Here is a 19859-nt window from a genome sequence, read left to right on the forward strand (position 1 = left end):
TCCAAATAGCAACACGAACTGTATCCCTCACAAGGGCAGTGTCGGATCAAGGAAGAAAATAAACATACGCGTGTGTGTGTGTGCGCAAGTGTGCGCTACAAACAATTTCAGTTTTTATGCCAAGCTCTCATTTCAAGAGCTTGGCATACAGCTGCATTACTATACAGCTACAGCAATACAGCACATGGAAAGAAAAACGGTCTCAAAAACAAACCAGTCCCCAAACAATTCAATTAAGGATGCCAGCTCTGGGAAAAGGATACTTTCTCTTTCATTCTCTGCACTGTGCACAGATAATCGCAGCCAAGGTGACAAAAGCGTTTTGGAGGACGCGAATTTTTATAGCCAGCCTAGCAAGCAGTGAGTTAACGTGTCTTGCTGCAACCCTGAATATTAGGTGCTTTGTTCACTTACAAGCTACAAATTTCAGATGAAGAGATTAGTATTAAGAGTTAACGTTGCCATTGTTATTGCTAAGGTTGTAAGAATTAATTTTGAACTACCACAAAAACTTCATACGTAAAACCACTGCAAACTGATTATTTGAAACTCAACTCAAAGCAGTGATGTATTAGTTTACTCCCAGTCTACTTTAAGAAGGTTTTCAACATTCAAAAACATTAAAATCCTATTTGCTTAAAAAGCTAAATTTGATTCTCCACCCAAATTCCGTAAGAGAGATTAGTTCCATACTCAATTCTCCGGCCTTCGGTCCCTGGTAGGCATCAGGCCCTACTTAACAATTCAGTTTCAAATCAGGAGAATAACAAGCATTCTTCATAGCTTGTCATTCCACTAAGTTGAATCACATTGTGCAAGAGAATCTTCTCCAAGGAAACCATTATCAAGCATATGGTACTATTTCATACTTTCTGCCAGAGCAATAGAAGAGCTTTTGACAGTGTATGTATTTTTATTTAAATTTTTGCTGACTAGTATTGCCTCACAAGATACACACCTCATTTCAGAACAGTCCCCAGGGGTCAACGGTCCCGTAAATCTCACATCCCAGTACTTCAGGACAAAATAAACTATATCATGCTGGGTACACTATCTAAATTGCCAACACTACAAAGCAATTCAGATATTGCAGGTTGTATGCTATTTGTGTTTCACATTAATACAGCACACACAATTAATAAAAGCTCCCCTGCAATAAGAAAGGTGATGCTCTTTGTAAAGGAGGAAATCAATGCGGAGCTTAATTACTAAATAAAACTAAATACAATACTTGCAAGATTGGAATTTATACTGTATTAAGAGGGACTGGAATTTAATTATGTATAACTACACAGAGATGATAAAGAACAGCAATAGTGCTTATTTTAAACAGCATTAATAAGAGGGAAGCAGAAACTGCCTTCTGTAACAGAAAAAGTTAAGGTAACATGAACTTTTTATATGAAGATGACTTTTTTATTCTACTGTCAAATTAAATCTTCTAAACACCGTAAAAAGATACTTAAGTTTTTGTTGGCTGAATTCTAACGTAAAGAATTTTTAAAGATACCTTGAATGATTTACTTTATTATTGAAAGAGAGTTACTGGTGCGAATGGAGTTTGGCAACCAACTACAGAACAAGACACAGACCTGGTCTGAGTTTGCACTGGTTTAGATCATAATCCCCCAAGCTCACTTGAACAGAGTTCATCCCTGAGAGACTAACTGGATAGGAAGCACCTGACTTGGCTCTGAATTGGTACTTCTACAAAGCCACAAGCGTGCCTGGCACTTCACAGATAAACACAAAACAAGGCCCCGGTCTTGAAAGCCCACAGACTAAATTTAGACCGTTTGCTTGCTAGAATCATGAAAACATTTTGATCTTGGACATGGCCAGCTTAATTTGTTGCTTCGAGTTTTATACCTAGAAAAGCATAGATCATGTGAGATGAACATAGAAAAAAAGCCATCAACATACTAAAGAGGTCCTTTCCTCTCTAAACAAAAGTCATAAGAAAAAGGTTTTATGTTAGGTATTTTGAAGATTCTTGAAAGATGTAACGGCTCAGCACATCCCTGCATGCTGATTTCACAGAACAGTTCAAACATATAAAACAGAACATGCTGTGATTATTACAGATTTCCAGAATAGTTCAGAGCAAGTTCTCATGCATCTTCTCTAAGATGAATGAACAACACTGAATAAAATAGAAGGGTTGTCTCAAGGATATAAGCATTTTACTAAGTAGCAGTGGCAAGTTGTATACATGAAGTTTTTTGCAAGTTGTAACATCTGTTAGTTATGCAAAATATCAATAAAGATCAGAACCTTAAGCAAGGCCAGATTTGTGCTTCTGACCAAGAAGGGTTGTCAGGAGAAAAGTACTACAGGTCTCCCAGCTCTTCACTCCCCACACTCACCCTCATATATGTTTGATTTGATAATCGAGGACCACTTCTCTCCCAGATTTAAATTTGAAAGCTCAAGTAGAGGCTGACAACATCCCCAGGGAACTGGGAAGAAAGCCTACAGAAAACCAAGTCAGCTCAGAAGACGCATTGCTCTGCCCAGCTCATGTGACCAGCTCTGGGGAATGCTGGCACTGCTCAAGTTATTCAATGGAAAAAACACAACAAACAGACAGCCTAAGAATCCTAGATGAACAAGAAAATAACGAGTGCAAAGCATTAATGCTTCCACTCCAATTATTCTGCACCTGTAAATTCACACTTTCCTTGTCTTAAAGAAAAAGCAGCACAACCAAAACATTTCAAAATGCCAATGCTTACAGCAAAAATTGAAAAAGCACCAACTATGGACACAGGCATCACATTCTAGCTTGGAGTGGATTTTGCCCAGAACTTGACAAAAGTACCTGCACATGCCAATTTAACCCCCATGACATAATTCTTCAAGTGGCTAAGAAGAAATTCCTAAGCAAGGGTTGGTACAAACCAGTGTCAGAAGTATACTAAGAATATCTAAATATTATATACTTCCTTCTTTGTAGAAATTCATTCTTGGTCACTTTTACCTTGTGGGACTTTGTCTTTTACTGTTGCTTTTCACATTTTGTTAGGCCGTGTTTCACACTCATCTCTACCAGAGACAGATTCACAGATAATATTACACTGTAAATTAAACTTTAACCACAAAAACTAGAATTACAGAACAAGGGATGGAAGACTCCAAATACGAATTCCATTTTAAATGAACTTAAGTAAATATAATTCATTTGTTATCTAACCACTCTGGTCTTCACATCAAATGGAGACAACTGCTATGGAAAGACCATGTAATAATAATGGAAGAGAAATACAAAGGAAATCTGTTAAGTATGTTCTTACTGACAGCTTACTGCAGACACCAAAATTAAATTCAGTTGGATTAAAGTATTCCCAATAACTTATTTTATCAGCTATGTTTAAAACATCACAGTTAAGCTGCTTTTGAGGACAAACATCTATTGCTACGTTATAAAATATAACATTGAAATACACTGTTTAAAGAGGAAAAAAGGTAACTAATCTAGACAGAGTGAAATGGACTTTAAAGTCCAGTCTACATAGAAGTAAAAAAATAGATAGGAATCACACAAATGGTATTTTAATTTTTCCTCCCTTAATATAATGTTAGCACACATTTAGGTTTTTAAAAATATATCATTTTTTACCTCTAGAGGTTTTTGTTAATCAAGGTACACATTACTGGGGAAAAGAAATTAAAAGACTATAGGGGGAAAAAAACCCTTAAAACATTTGCTCGTTTGGTAGTCACCATGTTTACATCTACATAATATTCTCTGTAGGTCAGAAAAAAAATAAGAGTTAAATGTACAATGAGAAAATTTGCTCTTTCTTTTGAAGAGAAAGATTTAAAGTTCTGTTAGCCCAAGGAAAATTAAATCACAGCATCCCAGAGGCAGTCAGAGTATACCTGTTTTAGGAAGGGCTTCACTAATGCAACAGAAGCTTTTAAGTTTTCAGTTCCTAGAGAGAGCAGCACAAATCTGCTCCCTCAACAGCACTACTGGGCAGGCAAAGAGCCTATTTCATTTCAGTAGAGCTAATAAACTAGAATGCAAGCTTGTATACTGTTAAATCTGGAAGTAACCTGGCTATATAATAATTTAAGAAAAAAATACAGAAAAAAAAAAACAGAAATGGATCAAGAGCAGGCTATCGGTGAACCCACTCCCTCTGTCACAAGCCATTCTACCTCACGGTATCAGGGCCTGCCTAAATTTAATCTTCATCCAGTCATGACAAAATAGACAAGGTCAGCTTTTAAAGGTATTGAGAACCTTCTCTCATCTCCTCCTCCTCTTACTCACATAGAAAAGGACAACACAGTATAAATATCAAGAAACTGCTCTTCAGTCTCATTTCCTACTGTGTTGTCCCTCTTCTTCCCCCTCTCCCCCAAAAGAAATTTCAATTTATATGTGGAACTGCCTGGCTTATGAATAGGGGAGAAGAGCCAGTTCCAACTACAAGCTTCAAGATCAACCTTAATCCCCATCATCTGAAGAGGTATACAACATACCGGTGACACTCAGCTGCCAAAAACAAAGCCTGCGCGTGGCCCTCAGAACAACAGGTCTTCTGAAAGTTCCAAGAAAAAAGTCTGATATGTTTTTCACTTTCCTCAAAGAGGACAGGCATGATTACCATCGAAAACATCGCCAAGGCTATAATCTCCTCTCTACTGCTTACTTGAACGTTCTTGCATAGTAACAAGCTTCAGCCAACCAAAAAAAAAAAAAAACAAACTGCTGAAATAGCTAGGCACGGGCCAAATTCAATAAAGCAACAGCAGCCCTAACTGTAAATGCATCACTAAGATAAACACTGATGTATAATTAAAGAATATTAATCATTTCATAATGAAATGCTGAAATCACCAAGCAAGAATACAGCCTTGGTAACATGCTCAAAGGTTGTTAAAGCTCAGGTTTTTTGGTAGCTGGGAACTAACAGAAGTAGGAGATATTACAACTCAAGCATTTAAAATATTTTTAACAGTCGTTACCACCCAGCAGCAAACCTAATTTTCCAGAATATGCTTAATTTTAGAAAAATAGCCACATGGGCTATTTCTCTCACCTACTACAAAGTGACATTTGCCACCTAGAGGCTACTGCCCAAGGATCCTGCATGTCAATCACGCCTGTTACCGCACAGTGCTCCCCTTCACCTGACAGGTTCTCCAGGCTCTGCTCTTTCGGCTGAGCTGACCTTGGCTGCTTTGCTCTGTACTCTGTTTCTGACCCCTAAAAGATTTTTTTTTTTTTTAATTGAACACCAGACCCCACCTTTACATCCTACTAACAGGAATTCATGTTGCTCATTCACAGAGCAGACTTAGCCCTCTTTTGGACAAATCTGGAGGAGAGAAATGTGCATATTTGTCCCTACCACAAGGTGAAAAATCTAACACAAAGCAAGCAAACCAAAAGCATGAAAAATATTTCTTTAAATTCCTTCCTTAGGGATGCCTCACTCATGACTTTTTAATGTTTAGTAACACTGTTATTATGCTGTGCTCAACCATGAATATACCCAATAATTATTTCATTTTTTTGAGTGGGTGTACACACAGGTACATCATTTTAGTTTAAAAGTTTGCTCTTGAGGCTGTAAGAAATTTTTGACATGGGGCAGGAAAAGATGAGATAAGCCATTTTTTTATTACATTATTTTAAAGATATAATATTGCCAGATACAGGCCAAAGTTCCAACTTTATATGCCCAAAGCTGGTCATGTGGGTGCACAGTACTGTTAACACTTAGGATTTTTTGTTCTGCTTTTGAACGCTCTTAATTGAATACTCATTATCTCATTGAGCCACAAAGGGGCAAGTCAATCAGGGAAAGATTCTGGTGTTAAGTGCTTTAAAAAAAACTTGATGTTTTCAGGTTTTTTAATTTCTAATTGCAGTCTAGATTCTTAACTTTATACATCAGGTTTGAAGTTTTCCTTTATCCTCTACTGAAATGCCTCTCAGTCTTCAGATGTCTTTAAAGGGCATTTCATAAATTATTACAGTCCAAACTCCAAAAAATTTTGTCCTCTAATGCACAGTACATGGTTTTTCCATACATGAAAGAATTTCGAATAGGAGAGTACAGTTCCAAGGTTACATACATGTAGAGTTGCACAATAAAGTCAAATAACCCAAACTACTCATCTGAATTTTTCCATCACAGAGAAACAGATGCAAGTTTCTATTTCAATGTATAATTAAATTGTTTCTCTAACTCACTAGGATGCAGACTAAATAATTCAACGTAAAAAACATAACAATGATTTTAACATACAAGTCAGGAAAACTAGTTCCACAGCAGTTGTAACATGAAGAAATGGTATGCAGTCCGAGGCAGAAATTTAGCATCATTCAGGACTCCAAGCTCGTTAAGTACTGAGAGCATTCAATTGCTAGTGATTCTGCAATTTAGCATCATTCAGGACTCCAAGCTCGTTAAGTACTGAGAGCATTCAATTGCTAGTGATTCTGCAGGCTCAGGCAAGCTACCCCTAGAAAACTGCGTGCAGTATTTCCATATCCACACTCACACACGTTTACACTCAGTGCCTCCACATCCAACGCTACTACTATGGTGCAGTCCTTCAAGATGTTAGGAGCTTTCAATAAATGCTGAAACGTACGAGTTAACAATACAAACCCTTGCCAGTAGGTTCCCGGCCCTTGCAGTTTGGGGGAGATACAAGTCCACCATCTGTTATACACTATTTCACAACTGCAGTAGGTTAGATTCTTTCCCTTGCAACAGGGCACTCGCAGCAACCTACGCTGACCCACATTCACGTCTTCTCCGTCAGTCCTATGCTGACGGAGATGACTGAACTACCAGAGCCACCACCACCCTCCGGGTGGAGCAGTAACCAGCATCCAATAGTGGGTAGCAACCTAAGAGCCACACAAACCCCAGAGAGGACTGCGGCATGCCACTATTACTTTACATGTATACTCCAAGCCACACTAAATCATTTCACGTACTGGAATGTCAGCGTGGATAACCACTGCCAGAACACGACACAGAATCCCCCCCAAAGTCAACCACAGGTTCAGGTAATCATGACCTCCCTTTTCACAACATAAATACATAATTTCCGCACCACTCTTTGATGAGGGGACCACAGACTTGAAAAGAGGAAACAATTACAGTCATTAGAATTTCACCCAAGCATGAGATTTAATCTCAGGCCATGGTCTTGCCAATGGCTGTGGGGGTCTCAATGGAGACAAAATTGCTCTGTGGGAGAAAAAAAATGCCTCGATGATGACATTAGTCAGCAAGAGAGACTGAGCTTTGTCTTCCATCCAACAGCACAGTCAAATACAAGGAATCCATTTTCCCTCCCCCTCTTCTTGATCCCAAAAAAGAAAAATACAATAATTTTGTTTCTTTCTCTGAAATGCAGCTTTTGCATACTTTGGAAACTTTCTTCTCCAAAGCAATAATGCTGGAAGGGAAGTGTTTAATTTAACAAAAGTAGATTTAAGCATGAATAAGTGTCTGGGACAAAAGACATTTTCCCTTGCCTACCCTGGTTAATATAATTGGATAGCTCTATCAACAACTCTCAAGCATTTCTATAGCTTTCCTTATCCAACAAGTTCTCAAAGGACATTTCAAATTTTACATACACAGGAATCATCTCCATTAAAATATGCCACCTGCTCTACAACACATTTAATGGGAATAAAAGACAGGTGAAACTTTGCACAACAAATCTAGGCAAAGTTCTGCATTTAAAGAGCACCTGATATCTGAGTACCAACTATTATTATATGTCAATCACACACTGGGCCCCAAATAAGACATAAAACAAAGGAAAGCTTTAGCAGAGAAGACAAGAAAGTGCTACAGGGGATTGGATTAAATTGACTTTTCTGGCACTTCAGAAAAAGCAAATCAGCAGTGGACAAAACCCTCATGATTCTTCTATAGCAGCACAAACTGAAGGAAAATAAGTTGTTTTTTTTTAAAAAAAAAAAAAACTAAACAGTAAACCCCAATGAATCATCTCTTCTTTTAGAGAGGCAGAGGTGAAGGACACTGATTCTTACCCAGGTCAACTTCTCAAAATTCAAACTTTTATTTATTTATTTTTTAACTCTCCATGCCATCCTTTATCCCCACGATGCCACTGAATAAGGCTTTCATTTTTGTTTAAACTCTCTTTATTCTATTTCCTTTTCTTCCACTATTCACATTCTGCTGTCATATTCAACACGCATATTTGTCTGGCTGCAACCACCCCTGCTGCTGGTAATGCTGATAATTACAATCTAACATAGAAATAATCAGCTTAAGTTTGAAACGGAGATCGTAACTCAAATCGGGAGCCAACACTAACCATTTCACGTTCACTTCAATAGATTAAGATAGGCTGTGCAAGAACGTTTCGGTAGAATAACTGATAAGGAGATGGGAAATAAGAATTATTAGTATTTATTTAGCCTGCAATGCTTATGGAAGCAAACAGTTTAAAGGAAGCACTTCAGAATGGCTATTTAATCTGAATTTTACAGATAGCATTGAGAATATTTTCTCACAGAACAGCCAGTATCTTTGCAATCATAGCTGTCATACAAGCTGTTCGAGTCTTTCTTTGCTGGAATTCTCACTCAATTTTGCTCCATTATGCTCTGTGACCCACAAAACAAAATGCATTCATGAACCCAGCGAGAAATTACCACCAAGGAACATCTGTCCTTGCTCTCCAGCTTGCCAGACCAACCTTACAGTTCCAGGACAGAAAACAACTAGCTGCCACACTCAAATAACTTTTTATTCCACTTATAGACTTTGACAGTGGAAACACGGAGGTTTTCTTAGCTGGAAGATCTGTCGCACATCATCTTTAGAATTATATCATTGATTTTTCCATCTGCATTTTGTTTTTCTGAGGGTTTTTTTTTTTTTAAACAGTGCTTTGTCGCAATCATCCAAGAACATACATGATTGCGTGTAGTACAAACAACAACAAAACAGACATAGTCAGGAAACAAAAGTTCATGGCCTCATCAGGTTAAACTAGTTGTTCCTTTAAAAGTTGCATTCTACATGCAAGTAACAAATCATCCAAGTTATATCTCGCATCTACTAACTGAAGGCAGCTTCTCAATCAAGTTGTAGAACAAATACAGCAGAACTTTATTAAATCAGTTTGTTGATTAGTAGACTGCTGTGAATTGCTGAACTGAACTACTTAGCAAGCAAATGTATCCATCATATGTAAAAATACTACATTTAATTATAAGTTTAAAGCACATTTTTCAAAATACCCTTGTCAAAATAAACATGCTTCACATCCTTCAGTTGCACTAGACTTTTACGAAGGTATAGGCTTCATAAATATTTTTAGTTATTAGATATTATTGTTTATAAATATTAAATGTTTTAGATAAAAACATCTAAAAATGGATTAATAAAACTTGACTACTCTCCCAAACAGCTTGCAAAATAATTTCAAGCAAGAAAAAACATGCAGCAAAACTGCACAGCCTTTCACTTCAGTTATTTGATGAATGCTAGTACACAGTATGATGGAACAAAGAAATTCTGTTTTTAAATCAATAGGAAGAATGATCAAACAAGAGACCTACTCAGCACCGTTACAGTGCTTGGTTATTATGTTTTCCTGAGAAGCTGTCAAGTTTTTGTGCCAAATGAAATGTGAATTAGCACAATTTTGCTGTGTATAAGCAAGTATGCACACAACCACTCAAGAGCTTCATAGAAAAATTCTCTTATATTAGCAAGGGACAATTTAACATTTAAATACGGAAGTTGTTCAATAAAGCCATCCTGGTTTACAATCGACATTTAAGACAGAGAATTAAATTACAAATCAGATCTTCAAAACAAAGATACGCACTTTCTTTTTTAAGAAGCAAGCACTGCTAGCAGCATGTTTCTAGCTTCATTCTTTTCTACTTCAGCACCTATTATTCAGTACAACTTCTGAGATCAGGAAACAATGGCTTTCTTGCTCCTTTTAAGTTTTTCCACCCACAAAAAGGAAAGGAAGACTCTTCTATATTTGCTATCTAATATTACTTAAAAGTTAATGCATAGCTTAGGAGCCTGTTGAACCTGTAACTCTAACAGGGAAATCTGCTTCAATTCAAAAAAACAGAAGAGGGCACAACACATTGCAACAGCCAAGTAGACTAGTCTCACTGCTATACCATTAATAAAAGAGTTATTACACGCAGAAATGAGAAGTAACACCTAAAGAGGAAAAATTAGTGTTGACCATGAAAGTTATGATACAAATAGATTAAAAACTCTGCGTGAGAACCACTATTTTAAAAATATCCCAGTACACACACCTGAAAAGAAGTTTCAGTCTACTCCAGTCTTACACAAGAAGCCTTGTACAGCACAGGAACAGTTCAGAAAGGGCTTAGTACAACTACCTTGCATTCACTTAGTTGTTAAGTGACCTTGGGAGGGGTAAAATAGGTATGCGCACACAAAATACCATTGCTCCCACATCTCCAATTGCTTTACAAGTTAAACTAGATTATCTTTCCATAAATGTATGACAAAAACAAATCTGGCCCTGTCTATGCGGGTGTAGAGTCATCCCCCTCACATGTGACTTCCGTGAAAACCAGTTGTTTTGTCTCCTCTACCTTACTTGCTTTTGTCATGCAACACACAAGACAGAGGCCTATGCTTTTTGGTTTAATTATTTAAGGTATAAAGAACTACCATTAAAACTGCAGACAAAACAAAACTAAGCTTCTTTAGAAGAGAGTTAGTTTTCTGTAGGAAAGGGGAAGGTAAGCCACAGTTCCGTTCCAAGCCTGGTACTTAATTTTGTCTCATTTCAAAGTAAGGTCACTCCATCCAGGCTGACCCGTTACCCTACGTACTGATCATTAAGAGCCTACACTAAGCAAACACTGCCCTCTTGTGCACCGCAATATCCAGGAGACAGAGTTCCTTTGGCGGGGGGGGGGGGGGGGGGGGGGGGGGGGGGCTTGGGAGAGGGTGACTCTTTTTTTTTTTTTTTTAAAAAGCAGCAATATTTTTATACCACCTGGCTCTTCTTTATACATAGCCCTTTAGTCAAAAAATTGGCTTTAATTTAAAGGGGGGTTTTTATTATGTTTTTAAGTTGTCACACAAGTATCGGGCACCAGCAGAATTCCTTAAAGCGATTAAAAAAAGACACTGTCTCAATTTCAAGAGAAAAGTGATTTCGTTTACAGAAATAAACTTTTATTTATTTGCATTTTTGAATACATAGCAATGTTAGAAATTTACAAGAACAATAAACACACATTCAATAGGGTTTAAGCAAGCACACATACTAGTATTAGCTGGAAATGTTGAACTCTTGGCCCAAGAGTATTTCCATAACATCAACTACTATATCACAGCTCAAGAATATAAAGCCTATTACATAAGAGTTGTAGTTTAATACATTTCCATCAAACTGAGGTTCATTATTAAGTTATCTTCACTTCAAGCTCACAGCCAGAGAGTCCTCACAGCTCTCCAGTCACTTGTCTGACCAGAATGATATCTATCAAACACCACAAAGCACTCTTTCTTCCAGGACAGGTTTCCCTCAAACATGCTCACTCAGCAGCAAAAGGCCTCCACACAAATTTTAGTTACACCTTTATGCAGCAGAATGCAGCCCCTGAGCAACTGAGAGCAGTTCATCGGGATTTTTAAGTTCAAAGGGAGACAGCCCTTTAGAAAGGTGCATTTCGAAATGTTTCTACAGAGCAGATACTCCTCTTCAACAGCTAGCCAGGTACACACCACCGCACAAACAGTCCACTTGTGCGCAACAGAATTAACAGTGGCACCTCACTCACCAATAGATAAAGGCTTAAAATTACTAAAGGAATTACAATGTACACAAATGGATTTATACCATCTCTACATATTCTAACCATTTCAATGCTACTTTGGTTTGTTTTACTATACGCATTAAAAGGAACGTATCTGCTACTTCAAGTAGGAATTAGATACCTGGTGAAACTACCCACAACCCATCTATTTCCCCACTCCCCTTCTAAAACCCACTCACAAATGGCCACTTGCTCCAGGAACTTTTATCTTGAGGAAGCACAACTGACTCTCAAAGTGGAACAATGTTCCTTCTTCCTCTGACAACAGGTAGACTTCAGTGACAAAAAGGGTCCTTCCAGTCTCAGCCACCCACTAACAAGAGGCTGCACATACTACCACCAAAATCCTAGAGACTCTTGGTCACTAGGATTTGATTAAGAAAGGTCTAGCAAAACTCTACTTGTCTATGCGCCTGGGACAAAAAAAAAAAAGTCTCGTCAACAAGCAAAGTTCATATCCATGCAAGTATTTTTTTTTAAATGAGAGTAATGCAAAACTAACCCCGAGTTAACAAATCCTCTTAACAGCTTACAACAAACTCAGCAAGACAACCAGGTACTTTTAGGTTAATATTACAAATAATCTGTATCTGACTGAATTTGAATGCTGGTAGCAAACCTACATTTCCCTTGATCTCCCAAGACTGTTTTCATTGTACTCATTTGCATCAGCAAGACATGCTTTTGCTATGCTTATTTCCCCCTCCCCAAGCTCTTGGGCAAGTTCAAAAGTCTTGGCCCCTTCAATGTATCAGGTATGAATTAATACCCTTCCTTAACAGGACACAGCGGCAAAGTGGAAACAGACACTTGCAAGGCAGTTTTCTTTGAAAGGAACTGCAGGGACAAGCGGTGACAATGAAGCTCTAGTCATAAAGTAAAAAGGTCAAAGGTTCAGACAGGCATAAGGATTACAAAACTACAAGTTTGTCAGAATTTCCCCCACAGGTTTAGACAACCAGGGTCAAGCAGTTGCTTTCCCGTTAAAACCCTATAAGGCTACTCTGTCCTTTGAACTTCACAGGGGGAAAAAAAAGCTTCCCCCCCCCCCCCCTTTCCTCCAAGAAGTTCTTTGAGAGCTCATCTCAAAATCAAACAAATAAAGGGCATCTGAAAACAGCTCATCTAAAACAAACACGGCAGCCGGCCGGCTTGCCTGTGTGTGGGGCTGGTGCAGGCAGCGAGGGTGAGGTAACCGTGTTCTCCCCTATTAGTGCGCTGACCCTTGCAAGGGCATGAAATCAAGCAGCAGCAAGGACCAAATCTGCTCCTGCTTAAACTACTTTGCTACGCAAAGTGGTCTTAAAATGAAATACAGGGATTGAATTTCTTTGGAAAGATTAACTCATCTAACCTCTCTGCAGGCATCCTCTGCTGCTGAACTCATTTGAGAAACCATTCGGGACCCTACTGGATGCACAGGGCTGTGACAAACAAAGCTAAAAGCAAGTCTTGTTTTACACTGATGAAGGCAACTAGCATCAGCTTTGCAGAAGCTCAGAGAGCTGAGACTGAACAAAACCCAGAAATTTAAGAAAATCTGCAGCACTGTGACAGAGGCTATTTCAACCTGGTGTGAAGTTCTGAAAAAATACCACTCCAAACCTGCAGAGCAATAATATAAATAGCTGCATTGCATTTTTTAAGACTACAAAATGCTATCAATACAGTGCTTACTGCACTGCTTGATACATGACAATCAATCTTTTGCTACCGCTTGGAGAAAGTCTCAAAATTGCTAAAAATACTATTAAAGTTCTGGACTTGCTGTGCACAAGAACAGTGCACATAAGTGAAATGCATGGCACAGTCCAAACCACACACCTATCCACAATAACTTAACACCTTCCTGCAACATCAGACGCAATAATCTGTGGCTGGAAAACAAACCAGTATGGTTTAAATTCAAGCAAGCAGCACAATATAATAAGTCAAGTGCCTGTCATTTATTCCATTCCAACCTTGACTATCACCTTCCAGTTAGGAGTTTAAGAAAGTATCTTGGGTGGAACTGTCTGCAACATTTCCAATTCCTAGCATGCAGGTAAAAAAAAAATCTTTTGATTTAACACTTGATATATTTTGTTTTCAAGGACAAGCTCTGTAAGAAAAATGTAGCCACACAGAATGAAATATGACTTCCATTTTCCATTCCATTTGGTTACTGCTCAAATATTCTGCATTCACTTAAACCTAAGGTGTTGTCTCCACAGAAGCATCTGGTAAGTGGCTGTGAAAAGCACTTACCAAGGTCAAGCACTACCTTGCGTAATATGACAGAAATGCAAGAATACTAGATTTGGCCATGAAAAATTCACTTTAAGAATTATCTAGACACAGAAATATGTTAAAGAACGGTAAATAAAGCGTTTCAGCTAATCTGTAAATGGGTTTATCAGCCTTGTTACAGCAAAGGAATTAACCCTGGTAGCATTCTGGAAGCACAAGAAAGATGCCAGTTAGAGAGAACGGCATTGCTACCAGAGGACAGCCTGGGAGACCACTGAGGAAAAGGCCCCCTGGAAGGGAAGACCTGAAACTAGAAAAGACAATTGGCTTCCCATGCAGAGCTGGTGAGGCGGTCCTGAGGGGGAACCCGTAGGCTAGTTGTCTGGTGGGAGACTTGAGACTGAAGTTGGTACCTCCCAGCCACAGCAGACAGCAATCCCATAAGATGGGGGCACTCAAGGGGGAGCCAACCAGCTTAGACAACCTTCAAGGGAGGAAAAACAGAGCTTTAAGTAGTAAGAGCATGCAATGGCATGTTCTCATTCCTGTAAGTTCCTGCTGCCACAGAGCCCTCGGCCCTCATCCCTGCTTCCAGTCCCTCACATCCTGCTCCCTTCCCTACAGCCCTCCTGGCTCTAGTTTTTCTATAGGTTAACTCACATGAACAGATTTCTCAGGACTGAATTGCAAAAGAGCAGTATTATAAAGAGCTGTGGGAAATCTGAGGTGCAGAGTAAATATGGGAAGATACAGCACTTTGCACTTAGATTTTACTTAAAAGCCTTAGTTGCAGAAAATCTGTAATGACAGAAAAAATCATAGATTCCATTAGAAAATTAAAAAAAAAAAAAAGCAATAGCCTCCTGGTAGTAAGGAAAAAGCTTGAAATAGAGAACCCTGAGAAATCATGATTAGAAAGTAGATGAAAACAATCTGAATTTAAGTATCATAACCTGGGAGGCCTGGCTTTCTACTTCCGAAAAGCTGGAAAAGTTGGCAGTATTGAAATACTGACCCCTAAAAGCTGAAGGCTGTATCCTGTTACATAGGATATACTACGCTTCAGTTTGAATGCCACAGAACCGTACTAAAATCGTAACAGCTCTGAAGAGCCCCACCAGCACAGATCAGATTTTAACATCGAGGTCTCACTTTTTAAGTCTAGTGGTAAAAATTAAAGAGACCCACTACTGAGATTTAAGCACATGCTGTCAAGCAGACAATTGAAATATTTAGCTTAAAGCACCAGAAATTAACGTCACACTGCATTTTCTTTACAGTTCTGTTTCTTGATATAGAGAATTGCTGTAAATCATGCTAATCAAATATTTTTACTAAAATATGTAACCTGGAATAACTGGAACTAAATGACCCTGACATGTATATATGTCTGAATTGCTACCTGTACAGGATCATTCTTGCTGGGAAGGAAACTATCATGCCAGCTAGTCCACCGCCCACATATTTTTCTTCTCTCAGCACGGTCTATCAATAATGAAGTTTGCCTAGCTGTTATTCATCCAGCGTGGAGACCTCCAAACTTCTTCATAAGAACAATAGATAGTAAGCAAATAAGTCTATGTATTAAACAAGCAACCCCCCCCAAAAAAATCTCTGAAATAGTAACAAAAACTGTTTTTCCAAGTTTTCCAAAGTCTTCTTCATGAGGAAGCTTCTCCTGCTCGGATTAGTTTTCTTCTGGAGAAAAGAACATCTAACTACACGTCTCTATCAGTATTCCCAAGAAAAGTTACTGTTTGTCAAAATAAACCTCATTCTTTAGAAGCTAATCAGGCGCTTACAATCACTTCCAGAATGAAAACTGTAAGTGTAAGGTATAAGATATAAAGACACCAGAGATTTCTGAAATTCAGCACACAGCCACTCCTCCCTTGCGGCTGCAGAACAGCAGAGCACAGATAAACGCTACAGAGCTTTTTACTGCTGCTGAAATCAAGCAATAGTTAAGTGTCCATTATCCTACGCAGAACAAACACAAATAACAGCGCAATGCAATACCGCAAATACCATTTGCGAGCAACAGGGCTGTTGAAAGGGGCCTTACTTCACACCTTGTGAAAGCTAAACCGGTCTGCATCTCAGGCTAGCCGCTCAGAAACCCAGTCAAGCACCAGCAACCCCTCAGCTCTTTCTGCACGCGAGGCGGGGATGGTGCTTTTAGAACTAGAGGGAAACCAACCCGAGATGAGCTCTAAAGCAACTCAGAGTCACCGCCTATGTTACTGCTGACGAAGGCTAAAACAGTGACTGAGCCCCAGAGGCCTGCTAGGCCCAGGGCTGCGGCCTCAGGGCCCGCAGCGAAGGGGCCCGGGGCACGCGTGCCCCGCAGGCCGCACCAAGCCCTGACGGCTTAGACGGGGGCGCGCACAGAGCGCAAGGGCGCTGCTTCAACGCTGCCTGCCAGGTCTCCACAGGCCAGAACAGAGCCAGAACTTCCCCGTGAGGCAGCGCAGGCGAGCCGGCCGGCGCGCAGAGAGGGGCGGCGGCGAGGCCGGCGGGAGCCCTTACCGCCGATGATGGTGCGGATGAGGGAGGCGTGCCCGGGGCAGTCGACCAGCGTGAACTGCAGCTCGCCGGGGCCCGGGCCCAGCTGCGGCGGCAGCGCCGTGCGCAGGCAGGAGAAGCCCAGGTCCAACGTGATGCCCCGCGCGCGGCTCTGAGGCGCCCGGTCGAAGGCGGCGGTGGAGCCGGTGGTGCTCAGCGCCCGCGCCAGCGCCGTCTTGCCGCTGTCGATGTGACCCAGGACGCCCACGTTCACGTTGAGGCGGCGCGGAGCCGCGGGCCCGGCGGCCATGGCGGCGCTGCACCCGGCCGGTCCGCTCCCAACAGCGCCCCGGCGGCAACGCGGGCCCCGCCGCCGCCGTTCCGGCCGCCGGGGCCCAGGGCGCCTTAAAACGAGCCTTAAAGGTGCCGCGCGCCCGGCCCGGCCCGGCCCGGCCCGAGGAGACCTGACGAGAAAGCCCAGGTTCCTCCTCGTTTTGGGGCTCGACACCCGGCAGCGGCTCCTTCGCCGAGGGGACCTCCCCGACGAGGCCAAAGCCGCCGCGGTCACCCGGCCACGGCCGCCTCCGGGGCCGCTCGCGTTCGCCTCGCAACGCGCCGCTCGAGGGCTGCTCGGCCAGCACCCCCGGGCCCGAGGGTGCTCGCGTTCACCTTCCCGTTATCGTAACACGCAGCTGTATTTGCTCCGAAATCCGATTCTCAAGTGACGTGGGCTCGGCAGATTCATACCAAAAAGCAAGATCGAGCTTTGGCCGAATAACTCTCTTTTTACCCTTAATCACTAGTTGCCAGGCTTGCGTAATTCCTCTCTGCCTGTAATAGTATTTCGCTTGTGTAGGACGCTTCCTAACGATCGTACCTTGAAGGCATCAGGAATAACCAAGATGAGCCACACCGCTCAACAGGTCTCCTGCAAACGAAGAAAATGGACAGACAGCCATTCGAGAGGCCGAACTGCTCGAGGGCGTTTCAAAGGCTGAGGGAAGGTGCACGGTATTGCGGTTTTGGTTTAAGCTCCCAGCAGGCACACAGGGCCAAACACATTACACAGTCAAGCCTAACACAGGTGCTCTGCACTTTCAATGGTGACTACAAAGCAATCCTAACTTACCTTTTCAAATGATTACAGCTGTTACAAGCTAATGACACTAGAACTGCGTTATGGACCTCCCATAGATGTCTTAGGTAGACTAACCTTATGGTATAGTCTACACTTTTTTTTTTTTTAAAAGAGCAAAGTCATTTTCTTGCTTCCTATATACAGTAACATACATTGCTAATAGTATTTAGCATTCACATCTCAATAACTAATGAAAAAATTGAGCCAAAAATGCAAGATGACTGGCCTAAAGTTATTCTCAATACCATGGTTTTAATTTAGGCTTTGACTCCAAATCCCAGCCTTTTTTGTACAAAGAAAGTTGCCTCATAACTATTTTCAATATGAAAGAATTCAGAGGGCTTTAGAACTGGATAGAAATTATTCCTCCTTGCCAAACACCAGGAAGTCAACATGCCACAGTCAATGATTCAGTGGCAGAGGGGAGGGAAGGAAAAAAAGAAAAGAAAAAAAAAAGCAGCAGACATTCCTAGCTCTCAGTGCTATTTCCCTACAGGAAAGAAATGAACTCACAAAGGCTACTGCCAATGGGTTGAGCTAGCCTGGTTAATCGGTTTCTTTAGCAGAATAGTGCAGCCTGATGGGAGTTCTGCCATGGGAGCTGAATTAAGCATAATGTCACTTTTCAAACCAAGTTCCCAGGCTTTGAGCAGCTTCCTGTTAAATCATCAGGCTTCATAGCTCATGAACACTTCACTGCCCTGCATGTCTCAATCTGTTATATCAATACATACTTGCAAAGTTAAGGGAAAGTATACATTTACTCCCTTAAGAAAAGGCCTTACACAGTTATAATTCACAGAGATATTACTATATCATACTACATACCATTCATATAAGAAACATACTGTCTAATTCTTTTTAGCATTAATTATTAGATTTTTCTGAACTCATCTAACACAAAAGGTCAAAAAAGGTAACATACCAGTCCAATTCTTAAGCAAAAGAGGCTTATGCATTATCCATCAGTCCTCCCAGCACAGCTGAAATACTGGCCATCTTCAAACAAACTCTAACAAACGATAGCGGTCTTACAGATAAGTTTCTACATCTCTTGTGAAAACTGGCAACCGTGTAAAGGCAAGGCCCAGTTCAATGGCCCACACAGCGTAAAAGACTACAGCACGAGCTCAGGTGTCACCCATTTTGCTTGGGCTGCCAGCTTACTAGTGAAACAGAGCAAGAGCTGTTCTTTGCCCAGACAACCAGAGGGATACAGGACAGAATTCATGTGCAAAAAACAGAATTGTTTTTGTTAAGGGTATGTAAGGAAGGAAGACAAATCCATGGGAAAGTCTATTTAATTCCACTGCTCACAAAATCAGTTGCATTTATTTAATAGCCTTATACTCTTAGCAGTGACCTGCAAGAAGGAGGGCTGTAAGGTGGGAACATGCGTTTGTTCTCATTTTTCTCCCTTTAGATACAGGAGAGACTTGTAACTCTCTAGATAAGGCAATTGTCCTTGGGTGGAAGGGAATTTACTTTTAAACAGCTTGCACTTTAATGGAAAAAACATAAGTTTGCTACTGTACCCACAACTTTGTTGGTACCACTCAAAACATACCTCTGTCAAGGAATCTGCAGTCTCTGGATCTGATTTTGCAAAGTATTATCTGAAGGCAGAGCTCTTTGCAAGATCAAGGTCTACACAGTACCTGTAAAATTAATACACTCATGTCACCAATAGCAAGGAGGAGAAGCTTGATAGAGACATGAGCACTTTTATGTGTTCAGACAGCTTCATTCTGTTCACTTAGTTTTAGAATTAGTTACAGATTTAGGAGTTAACAGAGAGCGTTTGTTAAGATTCATCACTCCTCCTTCTTTGATGAAGAGTAGAAAAAGCTTTCAGCTCCTTTTGTGGAGCAGGGAAGGAAATGACACACAGATCTTGATATTACTAAGATGCAGAGAGGAACAAGGCAAAAATTAAAGAATCTCAAGTCCTCTATTTCTCTGCATCTGTCACAAAGCAACGCGTTTATAGCATTTAGCTGTTTTCCTTGTTTTCTCTTCAATGTACCATTCCCCTTCCCAGTTCTTCTCTCTCCTATACTGAATTTCTTCCTTAAAAGTGTTCATTTTAATTGCTAACGTTTTTAAGGACTCAGGGGAGAAAGGGCAGGAAGT

At 40.6% G+C, this 19859-nt stretch overlaps 1 protein-coding gene across 1 annotated transcript in view; it reads right to left on the reverse strand.

Annotated features, from left to right (window-relative positions):
* EEFSEC (eukaryotic elongation factor, selenocysteine-tRNA specific) overlaps positions 1-18803 on the reverse strand; it is a 131544-nt gene extending 112741 nt beyond the window's left edge. Inside the window, exon 1 of the mRNA XM_068907148.1 lies at positions 16613-18803. Within this exon, the coding sequence (XP_068763249.1) occupies positions 16613-16898 (286 nt within the window). The 5' untranslated portion in view covers positions 16899-18803. The remainder of the gene's footprint in view (positions 1-16612) is intronic.
* Between the last annotated feature and the right edge of the window lie 1056 nt (positions 18804-19859).

This window comes from Struthio camelus, chromosome 14, assembly GCF_040807025.1.
Source record: "Struthio camelus isolate bStrCam1 chromosome 14, bStrCam1.hap1, whole genome shotgun sequence".
NCBI lineage: Eukaryota > Metazoa > Chordata > Aves > Struthioniformes > Struthionidae > Struthio > Struthio camelus.